The sequence below is a fragment of the Lampris incognitus genome, chromosome 16 (assembly GCF_029633865.1).
Source record: "Lampris incognitus isolate fLamInc1 chromosome 16, fLamInc1.hap2, whole genome shotgun sequence".
Taxonomy (NCBI): Eukaryota; Metazoa; Chordata; class Actinopteri; order Lampriformes; family Lampridae; genus Lampris; species Lampris incognitus.
Genome location: NC_079226.1, coordinates 14,548,356 through 14,563,601, shown reverse-complemented (window position 1 = coordinate 14,563,601; position 15,246 = coordinate 14,548,356). Strand labels below are relative to the sequence as shown.

Sequence of the window (15,246 nt, the reverse complement as noted above, 5' to 3'; positions counted from 1 at the left end):
CTGCAAGCGTGTGGGCATCTGGCGAATTCTTCCTCTTCCAAGGCGTAACTTGACAGATAGTTGGATTACTCGCTCCCCGTCTCCCACAATGTAAACACCGCCGCCGAACATCCTTCGTGCAACTTTTACACTATCAGCCCGTGTTCTCGGGCGGACCGGCGGGGAGCCCTTCCCACATGCAAAACATGAGAGCGAGACCTTCTCACAATGAGCGTCTTTTCTCAACAATGACGGCAATGTAAAACACAATTTATGAAACATGTTTGATTCATGGCGTGCTCGTTCATGCGTGTGTGTTGTCACGGGGCCAGAGCTGTCTACTTCTGGACTACGGCAAGAATATTTACTTGTCTCCTCCCCGGCAGGTCATTAATGCAACATGTAAAAAAATCCATCTGATTTGAATGAATTAAAAGAGCAGCGAGTACACTGCTTCATTCATAGGAGTGCAAAACAGCCGACCGCAGCTCACTTGAAGCAAAGTGGTTGGATTACATTCTTTCAAACAGGTTGTCGTACGGTGGCGTGCTACACTGAGAGCAAGGGTCCTGCACTGGAGACTGTATGTAGTCTTTCTATATGTATCTGCATGTATGACTTATACACATAAATGTCTTTTCATCTGTCTTGACATAAGCAGAGAATTGCAGATGAGTCCTGCGCCGCTATAGCCACATGGTGGTCTTTGCTGACCCCCACACAGAGACAGGAGGATGGCGGTATGGTTTCAATATGAGAGCCTTGTGAGAGCTGGCTTACCTGCTGTTGTATGGTCCCCAGCTTTAGTAAATAGTAGACAGCTTGCAGTAGTAAAGTTTTCCACTAAAGTCCTTTCCTGGGTGGTCCACTTGTGGTGACTGCTTGGATTCCCGGTGCCGGCCACTTGTGCTTAGCTACTGTGTGCCATCACTATAGACAAGAGACAAGCCCCCTCTCTCTCTCTCCCACTCTCTCTCTCCCACTCTCTCTCTCTCCTCTCAGGACCTCAGGTCAGGAAGGGAATAGGAAGACTGCTATAAAGGAGCACTGAAAATTCTCTCACTCTCTGTCTCTCTCCCTCTCTTTCTCTTTCTCTCTCTCTCTCCTCCTCCTCCTCCTCTCAGGACCTCAGGTCAGGAAGGGAATAGGAAGACTGCTATAAAGGAGCACTGAAAATTCTCTCTCTCCCTCCCTCCTACTCTCACTCTCACAACCTATCCAACCCCCCCCCCCCTTCTTCTGCCTGGCAGCCTAAGCAACCTCTCTCTCTCTCTCTTTCCCTCTCTCTCTCACTCGCTTGCTCTCTGTATCTTTTCAACAAGTCAGTTGAAGATTGTGCGAGACTGAGAATAAAAGGCAGAGCGAGTGCAAGGGAGAAAGGCCATGAGAAAAATAAAAATAAAAAAGGCTCTGGCAGAGGAGGTAGGCAGCCACTGTTCTATTCTTACTCCGTGATTGAAAAGAGCCGTTGCTCATTGAGGAGAGAGCGAGGTGCGGTGTGATGTCCTTTGTCATGGAGCCAGGCCTTTTTACTCCGCTACCTCCTCCATTGTCCCTCTCTGCTCTTTGACTGGAGACGCTGAGGCTAAAGGCACACAGCTCTATATTTAGTAACTACCCCCCACTCCTGCCAGCATGGGCGCTGTTAGCAGCTGAGGCTAGCTGAATGCTAGAAGTTTGACGAGGAGGCGAGCTAGCTCTCCCCGCTGACCCTCCGTGACAGCTGAGCCATGCCATGCCATTCTCTCATGCTGGGAAAGTCCGGTGACAGCAGCCACCCAAACCCTAATGGTGGTCTAAGGAACCACGGCCGCTCGCTGCCAAGCTCTCCAGGACTTTGGCAGCTCCACCGCCAGGCTGGTCCAGCTTGTAGAAAACAACCTAAATTAAGCCAGTCAAGCTAAAGCTAAAATGCAGCGATTCTGCTCAGCATCAATAGGAATGGTATTGTTGGGTTGGACGTGCGAATGGTGATTGCAGCATTTCACCTTGAGTATATTTAGGTTTGGCTGCTATCATGAGTCCTGGGAATACAGCTATTCTAACTCAACTAATATTCTTCACTAGCCACCAGGGCACAATGCCAAGAATTCTTTGTTTGCGTATATGAGCCAAATCGAACTGAAGATACTCTAATAAAATAGAATATGAGACCATTTCTGGTCTCATGTAGACATTTCTGGATTATGTGGGTGCCATGCTGATGCAAGATTTTCTTGATGCAATGAAAACTCACTTATGTGCAGACACACGTAGAAAAACAATGTCGGACAGAAAGGCAGACAGAGGGATAAATGGACAAAAACATGCTGCACACTCGTAAGAGACTCTTACGGACAGCACGGTGGCCCGGTGGTCAGCACTGTTGCCTCACAGCAAGAAGGTCGTGGTTGTCGAACCCCGGGCCGTCCCAGGTCCTTTCTGTGTGGAGTTTGCATGTTCTCCCCGTGTCTGCGTGGGTTTCCTCCGGGTGCTCCGGTTTCTCCCCACCATCAAAAACACATGCATGTTAGGGGTAATACTCCTGCCTGTGCCCCTGACCAAGGCCATGGAAAGAAGAACTGGAGCTGGTCCCCGGGCGCTGCAGCTGCCCACTGCTCCTATACAATAGGATGGGGTTAAATGCAGAGAGTGACTTTCATTGTATGTACGTACAAATGACAAATTAAGTGTATTCTATTCTATTCTTTTTTTGGACACCCCCCCCCTTTTTTTTTCTCCACTATTGTATCCAGCCACTTGCCCTATTTTCAGAGCCATCCTGGTCACTGCTCCACCCCCTCTGCTGATCCGGAGAGGGCTGCAGACTACCACATGCCTCCTGCCTCCACATGCCTACATGTGAAGTCACAAGGCTGCTTCTTTTCACCTGACGGTGAGGAGTTTCGCCAGGGGGATGTAGCGCATGGGAGGATCACGCTGGGAGGTTCCCCCTCCCCCCTGAACAGGCACCCCGACTGACAAGAGGGGGCACCAGTACAGCGACTAGGACACATACCCCACATCCGGCTTCCCACCAGCAGACAAGGCCAATTGTGTCTGTAGGGATGCCCGACCAAGCCAGAGGTAACATGGGGATTCGAACCGGACATCCCCGTTTGGGTAGGATACGGAATAGACCGCCACGCCACCTGGACACCCCTTCAGTTCTGTTCTTAGCATTTTGTACCAGTGCTGTTATAAGCCCATGCACTTTCCCATGCTCCACTTGATACAGGTACCCGGAAAACCAAGGTAACAAAAAGGCCAGCGGCAGACTCAAGACCACATTATCTCTTTGCTATCCTGCACGGCTCACTCAGAGGGAATGAAGAAAAAAACAAAACAAAGCACAATTGTTTGACAGACACCCTCCTCTTTGCATATGATGTCACCCCTCCACATGTGGTATTGAGGAGGAAGATCTATCCAAACTGAGGTCATGAGAAGTATATTTTGATTGAATTTCATAATCCCCACGCCCAAGATGAAGTCATGTGTTGGGATCCAGCGAGGAAGAGGTTTGTTATGATTTCAGTCTGTATGTATAATGCCCACAGGACGGTGGGCTCGTCTGGGAGGAATGGGGCTTTCTGGTTAACATGATTCACTGTGCAAATGTGGGTTGATGAAGTAGCCGGCCTTCCCCCTTCCCTCCCGAAGGAATCCGTACAAATGTCAACTCAAATCAAATGAATACAAGATGGGCAATGAAACGTCACCGTGAGAACTCTCTTTCAGTCATCCCACCGAGGGAAGAGTTAAAGCATTACTGTTTTATCAGCTATAAAACAACAACAACAATATAATTTGCGTAACTTTATGCCTATTCCTTAACCACGTGGGGCTCGTAATCCAAAAATTTGCAACACCTTTGCCCTCACTTCTGCTGGGTTACTGGAAAACACTGTGGAGGTTTGGCATGGGCGCAGATCTTACACAAACGCAAGTGCACGCACAACACACATTTTATGTTTCTATACTTGTGAGAACCCCTCATTAGCTACATTCATTCCCTAGACCTTAACCAAAACCTTAACCATCAGAACTACATGCTAACCTTAATACTTACCCCGACCTTAACCCTAAACCCAAGTCCTAGCCCTGAAATAGACCCTTAAAGAAGCGAGGACCGGCCAAAATGTTCTTATTTTGCAGAAATGTTCTCACGCCCTCATGTTTATGGTTTAAAAAACAACACAAACCTCTGATTGGTCCTCAGCAATATAGCTGAACAAGAACACACACACACACACACACACACACACACACTAGCACACTTTTACACTGTCCCTACACAAGCTGATTTGTCATCACCACACTTTCGTCCCTGCATTCCCATCGATAATGTCAAGACTCAACACCAGTGATCTATTGAGCTGCAACGCTCTGTCGTCAACACACCAGTGTCACTGTACAACAACCCGGAGTTCACCTCCACCTCCTTAACTCAGACATCATCTCAACTCTCTGGGGTTACTCCATGCTCCGGGCACGCTGACAGGTGCTAATGAGGTGTCCTTGGTCCGGGCCAAACAGTACGAGATTAGGCTAGGTCAGGACAATAGGGAATGTGTTTTTCCTGGCCCGATGCCACAACAAGGACCATGGAGTATTTTAACAAAGAAAAGGAGGGCCAGAGAACAGCGATGACTCAGAAGTCATGAGATGTATGACAGTGTGATGAGGCACAGATAGGTCTGTATGGTACCGCCTGACAAACCACGTCTGTGGGCAGGATAGAGTTTGTATATCCACAGCTGTCTCCTCAGTGTTACTGCCACCAAGTGGCAAATTAGTAACACTAGAAACCAGTACACAACTGTATACCCATACTGTGTGGGGGAAATTATTAGCATAATTTATTACTCTCATTGTTGATTAGCGAGCAGCAGTATGGTTTCATGCCAGGAAAGAGTGCTACAGATGTGATGTTTGCTTTGAGATGTTGATGGAGAAGTATAGAGAAGGCCAGAAGGAGTTACATCGTGTCTTTGTGGATTTAGAGAAAGCATATGACAGGGTGCCAAGAGAGGAGGTGTGGTATTGTGGGAGTCGCAGAGAGGTATGTAGGAGTGGTGCAGGATATGTATGAGGTCAGTGTGACAGTGGTGAGGTGTGCGGTAGGAGTGACGGATGGGTTCAAGGTGGAGGTGGGATTACATCAAGGATCAACTCTGAGCTGTTTGTTGTTTGAAATGGTGATAGACAGGTTGATGGATGATATCAGGCTGGAGTCTCCGTGGACTATGATATTCGCAGATGACATAGTGATCTGTAGCGAGAGTAGGGTGCAGGTTGAGGAGAGCCTGGAGAGGTGGAGGTATGCACTGGAGAGAAGAGGAATGAAAGTCAGTTGGAGCCAGACAGGATACATATGTGTGAATGAGAGGGAGGACAGCAGAATGGTGAGGATGCAAGGAGTAGAGGTGATGAAGGCGTATGAGTTTAAATGCTTGGGGTCAACTGTTCAAAGTAACGGGGAGTGCAGATGAGAGGTGAAGAAGAGAGTGCAGGCAGGGTGGAGTGGGTGGAGAAGAGTGTCAGCAGTGATTTGTAACTGAAGGATGGATACCAGCAAGAGTCAAAGGGAAGTTGTGCAAGATGGTAGTGAGACCAGCTATGTTATATGGTTTGGAGACAGTGGCACTGATGAAAAGACAGGAGGCGGAGCTGGAGGTGGCAGAGTTGAAGATCCTAAGATTTTCATTGGGAGTGACGAAGAAGGACAGGACTAGGAACGAGTATATTAGAGGGAAAGATCATGTTGGATGGTTTGGAGACAAAGCAAGAGAGGCAAGATTGAGATGGTTTGGACATGTGTGGAGGAGAGATGTTGGGTATACTGGGAGAAGGATGCTGAAGACGGAGTTGCCAGGGAAGGGGTAAAGAGGAAGGCCAAAGAGGAGGTTTATGGATGTGGTGAGGGAGGACATGCAGGTGGCTGGCGTGACAGAGGAAGATGCAGAGTAGAGGACAGGAATAGATGGAAATGGATGATCTGCTGTGGCAACGCCTAACGGGAGTAGCCAAAAGTAGTAGTAGTAGTAGATTTATTACTGTTATTGTCATCCATTGGGATGAGAGAAAGCAATACTGAAGGGAACCTGATGTCAAAGATGAGAATTAAATAAATTCAAGATCTCTGGGCAGCACTGAAAGAAGACCTCTGAAAAAATGTAAACATTTTTGAAATTAACAAATACTCCAAAAAACAAACTTTTATCATGAATTATAATGGTAGATTTCCAAAAAGAGAGTGAATTTGGTTTGAGACTTTAAAAAAAGAAAAAAAAGGAATGTTTTGTATTTTTAGGGTGTTACAAATACGCTTGTCATTTTTTTCCAAATGTAAAAAAAAAGGATTTTAGATTATGGAAGAATGGATTTTTGGGATGTATTTGTCGTAAATCAGAGGCAGATTATTAAAGATGAGGATGAATTTGGGCTATGGACTCCTGAGTCACACAGTGAACATGGAACTGGATAAAAGTGATGAAGGCCACAATCCATCACTTTAATCTGGAAAATAAGAAAAATATAACTGCAAAAATTAAATGTGAGGACTGGCAAAACTACAGTCAATAGACTGACCAGATGTCAGTGATGACAATGAAATTTGTGGGGGGGGGGCCTTCTGGGTCACATTAGAAGTCTGACCTGATTTTTTGGCCTGAATGAAGGAACTCAAGATGAAAGTTTAAGGTTAGCCCCGTCTTTTTCTTTCATTTCTGTAAATCAGGGAGACGTCAGAGTTGTGAATAAATTTGGATTACGATAACTCTATACAACTTTATTAACGTGTTTTTCTTCATTTCCCAATAATCAACCTACAGTTATGTTCGATTATGTTCTTTTCCATTTTTTCTTAGCTCGATGTTGAAGGGCCGTACCGGCGATTCCAGTGCTTGTCTCTATACAGACCACATAAGATGGTGATGGTGGTGGGGAAGGGCGTCAACTATGAGAGGCCGTATAGGCCATATCCCATTCTTAACCTCTTACATACACTACTGAAAATGCTCTCACATATACATGTGAAATCTTCTCACATACATAGGTGAAATACTCTCACATACTACTGAAAATCCTCTCACATACTACTGAAATGCAATAGTTGTATGTAAGAGGAATTTCAGTAGTATGTGAGAGGATTTCACATGTGTATGTGAGAGCATTTTCAGTAGTGTATGTGAGAGTTAAAGTATGGGATATGGCCTATGCGGCCTCTCACAGTCAACACCTGGGAGACAGACAGACTCACTCATGCGGGACATTCACACTCAGATATATACGCAAGACACACAAAGAACGGGGAGGAAGTGGGTGAGTTCCCCCCCCCCCCTTCACTATGAAGCGCGTTGGGGCGTCTTGTTAAAGCGTTTCAAAAACGTAATTCATTATAAAAGGTTTCACAAATCTGAAACATGGTTTCAAAGAGTCTGTAGGCTCTTCTTGTTAAGCTAGTCCAAGTTTGATGAGTCTAAGTGTAAACTACTAAGACAGGTTAGCCCCTAGCCAATGGGTCTGACCCTTTAGCCGAGCGGTTAGTGACGTCGCCTTGTGGTGCAGTACACTTCGTATCGAATCCCGCACCGGGCAAGATAATAACCGGTTACATAAGTATAGCGGGTTTTGATCCAAGCACAGAGAATCAGCTGGGGGGGTTCCCTTTAAATCCCGAATTGGGAACTACGAATCGGAAGCAGACTTCCGCTTCATATGGTTCCCCATCTCCGGGGAGTTTCAAGTCTGCCTGCTGATTTTCATCCTGTGGTGAAACGAATGGAAACCAAAGGCTGTCCGAAGTCTAAAGGGGGCTACACCTCTACGGTGGGCCACGCTTGAAAATGGCCGGGAGTTTACATCCTCTACGGCCAACTACACCTTGGTCAATGCCCCGCTGGTGGGCAGAAGCGGCTCAAAGACCGAATGAAGAGCGCACTGAAACGATGCCAGACCAACCCCTCTTCTTTGGGGGAACTTGCCTCCCGCCGCACCATCTGACGCGCTCACGTCTCACAGGGAGCGAGGTACGTGGCAAACCAGCGCACACACAGCACCGTGTAGCGTGCGAAAAGGTGTCTCCCCGCCTGCCTGCCGCCCAGTGACTGCTGGGATAGGCTCCAGCAGCCCCGCGATGGCTGGACGGAGTTCTGTTTTTTTTTTGTTTTTAGTAGACATTCTGGGTCAATCGCCATTCCAGCTGGTGGCGCTACTGCGTAAAATCGTTGTTTGCCAACCGCCAATAAAGCTGAAGAAGAAGTACGGCGTTTTCACGCGCAAACGGCCACCGGCGGCAGCTTTGAGCTCCCGTTCCAGCCAAACCCGCGGACACCCCAAAGAGCCAAACCCGCCTGCAGGCTGAGGCACCATGCCGGTGGAGGCCTGGTACATGGATAACTCTGACGGGGACCAGAGACTGCCGCACAGACGCGACCCAAACCAGCCCGTGTCCCCGGAGGAGCTGCAGAAGCTCGGGGTTCTCCACTGGAAGGTACGACAACGTCCACGTAGGCTGACAAGTTGCGGGTTTAACAACTACGACTAACTGGTTTTGTCAGATCAAACACAAACGACGAAACGTTAAACTCGCCAGCTCGAAAGAGGACGTTCAGCCGCGCTCTACCTCCATAAACCCGGTTATTCCTTCTGGTGACGCGTACCGTCAAACTGGGTCAGCGTTACATAATAACGAAGTAGCGGTAACCAGGCAGCCCGTCACGGGGAGATTGGGACCGGAAGTAAGGGGATTTTTACTTCAAAATAAAGTCAGGTGACGTACCCATGCATGAAAAGAGGCTTGAGGACGGTGATGTACAAGAGCAGTCCTTTTATCAAAATACTCAAGGGGAATAAGTTGTTTTGTGTGTGTGGGGGGGTGTTTTGAATCAAATTTCTTTAAAAGATTTGATTATTTTGTGGCACATTTAATTTCTCAATAAGACATCATAATGAGTAGGTCTCAGTGAGCAATTTGGCTAAAACTACCAGAAATTTTCCACCAAAAGATGTGGCCATGCAATAAGAGCTCTTGTTCTGAGTGTCGGGTCAACCCAGCCACTGAGGGATGCAGGGCCAGTGTGTTCGTAGAGCCGGTCCCAAGTCCGGATAAATGGAGAGGGTTGCGTCAGGAAGGGCTTCCGGTGTAAAGTCTTTGCCAAATCAAATATGCGGATCATAAGTCAGATTTCAGCTACGTTATATGGTTTGGAGATGGTGGCACTGATGAAAAGACAGGAGGTGGAGCTGGAGGTGGCAGAGTTGAAGATCCTAAGATTTTCATTGGGAGTGACGAAGAAGGACAGGATTAGGAACGAGTATATTAGAGGGACAGCTCAGGTTGGATGGTTTGGAGACAAAGCAAGAGAGGCAAGATTGAGATGGCTTGGACATGTGTGGAGGAGAGATGCTGGGTATATTGGGAGAAGGATGCTGAATATGGAGCTGCCAGGGAAGAGGAAAAGAGGAAGGCCAAAGAGGAGGTTTATGGATGTGGTGAGAAAGGATACGCAGGTGGCTGATGTGACAGGAAGATGCAGAGGACAGGGAGAGATGGAAACAGATGATCCGCTGTGGCGACCCCTAATGGGAGCAGCCAGTAGTAGTAGTAGTAGCAGTAGTTCTGAGTGTCAGGTCAGTCTGTAGGTGTCAGCTGAATTGTCCTGTGCTTGCTTATATTGTATCATCAAGATTATCAGAAAATCTCAAACGCTCAATCGTAAAATCTAAACCAGATTCATTGGATGGGTTTCTACAGAATGAGGTCACAAACAGCAAGTTACCATCTCGAATAAACTAGTATTGAATTGGGCTGTGCTTACCTTCAGTAAAGCGTTACCACATACGGCACCACACTAAGCAGTATTGTGGTACCTGAGGTCATCTCTACCCGCTATCTAGACAAGCACATTCTCAGACGTATATTTCATTTTAGTATGCTGAAACTGACTTTTGAGGATGCAGTCAGGGAAAAAAGGGGTAGATTCAACCAGCAGGGTAACAGTGGAGACATTAAGTTCAAAGTTTGTGAAAATTGAGATAACACCATATTTGCATGATGTGCAAACACAGCGATACAGTTGATTTACATCATCTTTAAAATGGGCAAATGTATAATGTTACCTAGCCTTTGAAATTGCAGCATGTAGACTGGGTGCAAAGAGTAACAGTAAGCAACATTGCAAAATATTTTATAAATGTAGAAAAATAAATGCAAAACACACTAATTTATTACATAATTCTCCCTTAGATTTCACAATGGTGTTTTATTAAAAAAAAAGTTTGAGCATATAGTTGCGCAGGTAACAGCATCAACAGCATTACTTTCAAATTCAGTTATAGTAAGTACTTTGTGGTGAGTTTATTTGACACTAATTAGCAAAACTTCTTTTCAGTCGTCATAGGTTTTGAAAATAGGACAGGTGGGAAAATAAATACTTTTCTAACCCCGTAAAACGTCAGAACTCAGATTCTTATTTCACCCTGTGCAGAATAACATAGTTTAACAGCAATCAATAACCCAATATGGTTTTTCACCTAAAATGATTTAATATAGTTTTTCAGCTATATTGGGTGTAGTCGCTTTAGGTCAACTTTAGCCTCATTATATAACCTGCAATGGAAAAAAAGACATTCCACAGAAACTTCTGTTGTGTGAAGGAATGATTTCTGAGTTATGAGTTGGACAGTGTCTTTATGCATGCTCAGTAATCCAGGTAAGGAAGTCATAGAAAGTTGAATCAGTTCATCGGGACACACCGTTTATTGAGAGACTCGTTTCATCACTCATCTAAGTGACCTCTTCAGTGTCAGCTGACTGCAGGTATCCCCACCCTTATAAACAATACAGTGGCATAACGACCGAAAACAACAATCGTTTTCATATGCAAATTGCCATGACCATTAACTACAGTTACAATGGCCATGTGTACTACTCAGAGGATTGGGGAAAAGTTGCAATCACAGCATTGTAAGATGGCGACAGATGTACTCTTAGCGCCCCCCCCCCCCAGTTATAGTTAATTGTCACGGTAATTTGGATATGAAACCGATCATTGGTTTCGGTCATTATGCCACTGTATTGTTTATAAGGGTGGGATACCTGCAGTCAGTCGAGACTGACGAAGTTACTTAGATGAGTGATGAAATGTTTCCCTCAATAAACATTGTGTCCAGATGAACTGATTCAACTTTCTGTGAGTTGGACAGTGTTTATATTGATGCCAAATTTACTTGCAACTGGTGGGGAAAAATGTTCGCTACTGTAACACCACAAGATGGGAAAATTGTTGGGTACATTGATAAATGTTGTGGGTAGAATTTTAGTTCAACCATCGCAGGAAATGTGGTCAACTGAAGACATAATATCAGTCCATCCCGAGAGATAACAATTTTAATCCATCAAAGCAACTGACAATAAACCTTTGAGAAAAGTTGACTTCTGCAAAAGTGGAAAAAAGGTTACCAGTCGGTGGAGCCTATTCGGATATATTTAAGGCTTAATATAACTGTCACACATTCTTCCCAGAGGCGACTTTGTAATTGTTTCTAATTATTCAAACCTCGTCTGCCCTGTTTTTCCAGCTGAATGCCGATATCTATGAAACAGATCCACAGTTGGCACAGATCCGCAAAGACAAAGGCTACTCCTACATGGATATTATTGACATTCACAAGGACAGGCTGCCAAACTATGAAGACAAGGTAACCATAAAGTTCTACACTGCATAAGACATCCACTTTTACAGGCCATTTAATTTTACATTTGGTGTTAAATCAAAGGATATTCCAACAATTGGAGTGATCTGGGGCAGCACAGCGGCGCAGTGGTTAGTGCGGTCGCCTCACAGCAATAAGGTCCTGGGTTCGAGCCCCGGGGTAGTCCAACCTTGGGGGTCGTCCCGGGTCATCCTTTGTGTGGAGTTTGCATGTTCTCCCCATGTCTGTGTGGGTTTCCTCCGGGGGCTCCGGTTTCCACAGTCCAAAGACATGTCGGGTAGGTGAATCGGCCATACTAAATTGTCCCTAGGTATGACTGGGTGTGTGTGTTGGCCCTGTGATGGCCTGGCCTGTCCAGGGTGTCTCCCCACCTGCAGCCCAATGACTGCTGGGATAGGCTCCAGCATCCCCGTGACCCTGAGAGTGGGATAAGCGGCTTGGATAATGGATGGATGGAGTGATGTCTTGTGTCATTGTACTTTCACTTGGTCCAAGAGTGGTTTTTAATGAATTGAAACTAAGTGAAATTATCTCAGGATTTCTACTTAATTTCTTAAAAAAAATTTTTTTTAAATAGACGATACGCCTCAATGTAACATTTTCTATTTGTTTGCAGTGTAAAAACCTATCCCTTTGACATAATTGAGCGGAGAAAAACCATGCACTGGAGATGGGCACCTTTTACCTTGCAACCCATATATACGTATCTCCGCCTCTGTTTAAGCATTGATCTCTGGGTCTGCAGCTGAAGATGTTCTTTGAGGAGCACCTCCACTTGGACGATGAGATCCGCTACAGCCTTGATGGCCAGGGCTACTTTGACGTCAGGGACAAGGAAGACCGCTGGATCAGGATCTCCATGAGCAAGGGAGACCTCATCACCCTACCTGCCGGCATATACCACCGCTTTACTTTGGATGAGACCGTAAGTCCGTCAATATATATTAAAATGCAGTCTGCATCTCCATTTATGGTACAGATAAGGACAAAACGTATGTTAATGTGAGGTGTGAAAGCACATGGCACACACCGCGATTGGGGAAAAAAGTGACACGACCTGCTGAGGTGGTCTGGCTAGTGTTTAGGTCAAGGCTCAGCTAGTGTTGACCAGGTGTAGAAATAAATCTGCATAGCCTGTTTGCATTTCATACAGTATTCTCCCATGAGCTAAAACATTACGAGTTATTACTACTGACCCTGTAGCTAAGGACAGACATGTTGAGGTGCATGTTAACTATTCTTTTACACTTTCTACATAGTTGGGGGTGTCTAGGTAGTGTAGCGGTCTATTCCGTTGCCTACCAACACAGGGATCCCGGTTTGAATCCTCGTGTTGCCTCCGGCTTGGTCGGGCATCCCTACAGACACAATTGGCCGTGTCTGCGGGTGGGAAGCCGGATGTGGGCATGTGTCCTGGTCGCTGCACTAGCGCCTCCTCTGGTCGGTCAGGGCGCCTGTTTGGGGGGGGGGTAGCGTGATCCTCCCACACGCTGTCCCCCTGGCGAAACGCCTCACTGTCAGGTGAAAAGAAGCGACTGGTGACTCCACATGTATCGGAGGAGACATGGTAGTCTGCAGCCCTCCCCGGATCAGCAGAGAGGGTGGAGCAGCGACCGGGACGGCTCGGAAGAGTGGGGTAATTGGCCGGGGAGAAAATGGGGGGGGGGGGGGGTCCAAAAAAAAGAGAACTTTCTACATTGTCAGTTTTTAACCTTTACTCTTGTGCCTTTAGTCGTTATTCATTGTGTTGTCTGACGTATGAGCCATGTCAAATGTGAATTTCATTGTGACAGACAGTAAAGCTTCTTGAATCTTTAAAAATTAACTTAACCGTTTTGTTTCCCCAGAACTACATTAAAGTCATGAGACTGTTTGTTGGGGAGCCCGTGTGGAAGGCTTACCCCCGGCCAGCTGAGGATTTCGAAATTCGTCAGCAGTATAAGGCCTCTATACAGTGAACCTGAGACTGAGCTGCAGGACACCACCCGGGTTACAAGTCAGATGCCTCACAATATCGCAGAGATTTGATCATGGAGTAATTCTGCACGTGAGACGACGTAAAGTAGTGTTTAACATGTGCAGAGAGGTACATGAGACCCCAGAGGACTCTATGGAACAGAGGATCCTTTATCGTCAGCTAAACTTTCAGTTATGTAATGCGCGCCAGGATTTTGTGGTTTACCATGAAATTACTTATAGAGACAGCCTCTAGTGCCTTCACTCTGTCATTAACAACACAGACTTTGTTACACTGGTTACCGACTGTTGGCAAAGGACCGCTAACCCTTAATCATGAAATCCTATATGCAACTATCAGTTGAGTTCACATTTTCTAGTGAAAAATTGCTGTCAGCTGGAGGACATGTAACCTTGACATAAAATGTTTGGATGGAGTATTTCAGTACATCTCTGCTAGACTGATGGATAAAATCTAAAATTGTTCATTGTTAAGCAAATAAAACTGCTGCTACATCTTTTATCTCGTTTGTCTTTTTGGATACTATCCCAACTCCCCAAAACTAAAGGCAAGTTAAAACAGCTTTTATTTTGGATAAAACAAAATATTTTTGTAGCATATCAAGAACAGTACGACAAGTCACTAAATTCCGGTCAGCTCAACATGTAAACAGTAATAATTAAAAAGATTATGAGGACAAATCAATAAAAGTCAAAAGACAAATTCATTTGGTGCAGTAATCATTTTTACAATAGTTTCCCTATCTTGATATATACAGTTCTGAATCACTAGTATTTAATATTCCATTGGTTTAGTGGCTAGGATGTGGTGCGTTCTTAGGCTGTGAAAATCTGTTTCTGCTCTCTCCCTGAGGTGATCATACATCCGACAGAAATGGGAAGCTGAAACAAGTGCTCCGTCACTGTTGCTTACACCGATCCGGTAATGCAAGACATTTCGGAGAGAGGACTGAAGTGCCGTTTCAACAGGGTGTTTGCAATAAGCTCATTTGTTTGCAAATGATGGTTCCAGGAGTGCATAATAATGCCCATTGGTGTCACTATCAGTCACATCATTAGTTTCTCATTACTTCACTCACTCCTCTGTAGTGGTGTAACTCTTATTCTATTATTTCATTGATGGAACTAACAACAGTTAAGATGGGCTTGGTCTGCGAATTCGAAATCATTACTTTTAGCACAACACGGGACTGTGGGCCATCGCCTTTACCAATTCCAAATCCAACCCTTCCGAGGTTGTATTCTAGGTATAGTCCTGTTCTTACTCAGCTTGTTGGGAAATGTGTGGCTCACTCCATTACTGGTTACAACGTCTTTATGGACTGAACGCCTCAGTTCTGACATTGTCCTCATTCTGTGTACTATAGGGCAAAATAAGAAAAATGTGCTGCTGGGCTTGGTATACCAAAACCATACTAGAATTAATACCGTCTTAGTCATTATCTGTAAAGCAAAAATAATCCTAGCATGACAATTCTGGGAAAACCAAGCCCTGCTAAACATTACTCTTTCTGTCACTACACACTCTCAGCTAATGCTGTTATTCTCTGTCGATTTTACTTCTCCTGCAGCATGTTAGAGGAAAAGAAG

General features: G+C 45.5%; 2 protein-coding genes across 2 annotated transcripts in view; one reads left to right on the top strand and one right to left on the bottom strand.

Moving 5' to 3' along the window:
- Window positions 1-1,093, bottom strand: part of LOC130126421 (filamin-A-interacting protein 1-like) — a 28,915-nt gene extending 27,822 nt beyond the window's left edge. The window contains exon 1 of the mRNA XM_056295932.1: window positions 760-1,093. The gene's annotated coding sequence lies outside the window, so the exon portion shown is untranslated. The remainder of the gene's footprint in view (window positions 1-759) is intronic.
- A 6,725-nt stretch (window positions 1,094-7,818) lies between these two features.
- adi1 (acireductone dioxygenase 1) lies at window positions 7,819-15,232 on the top strand. The gene is made up of 4 exons (XM_056295771.1): window positions 7,819-8,455; window positions 11,545-11,664; window positions 12,425-12,604; window positions 13,527-15,232. Exons 1-4 carry the CDS (start codon window positions 8,333-8,335, stop codon window positions 13,635-13,637), a joined length of 534 nt encoding a protein of 177 aa, XP_056151746.1. The 5' UTR covers window positions 7,819-8,332; the 3' UTR covers window positions 13,638-15,232.
- The last annotated feature ends 14 nt before the right edge of the window (window positions 15,233-15,246 follow it).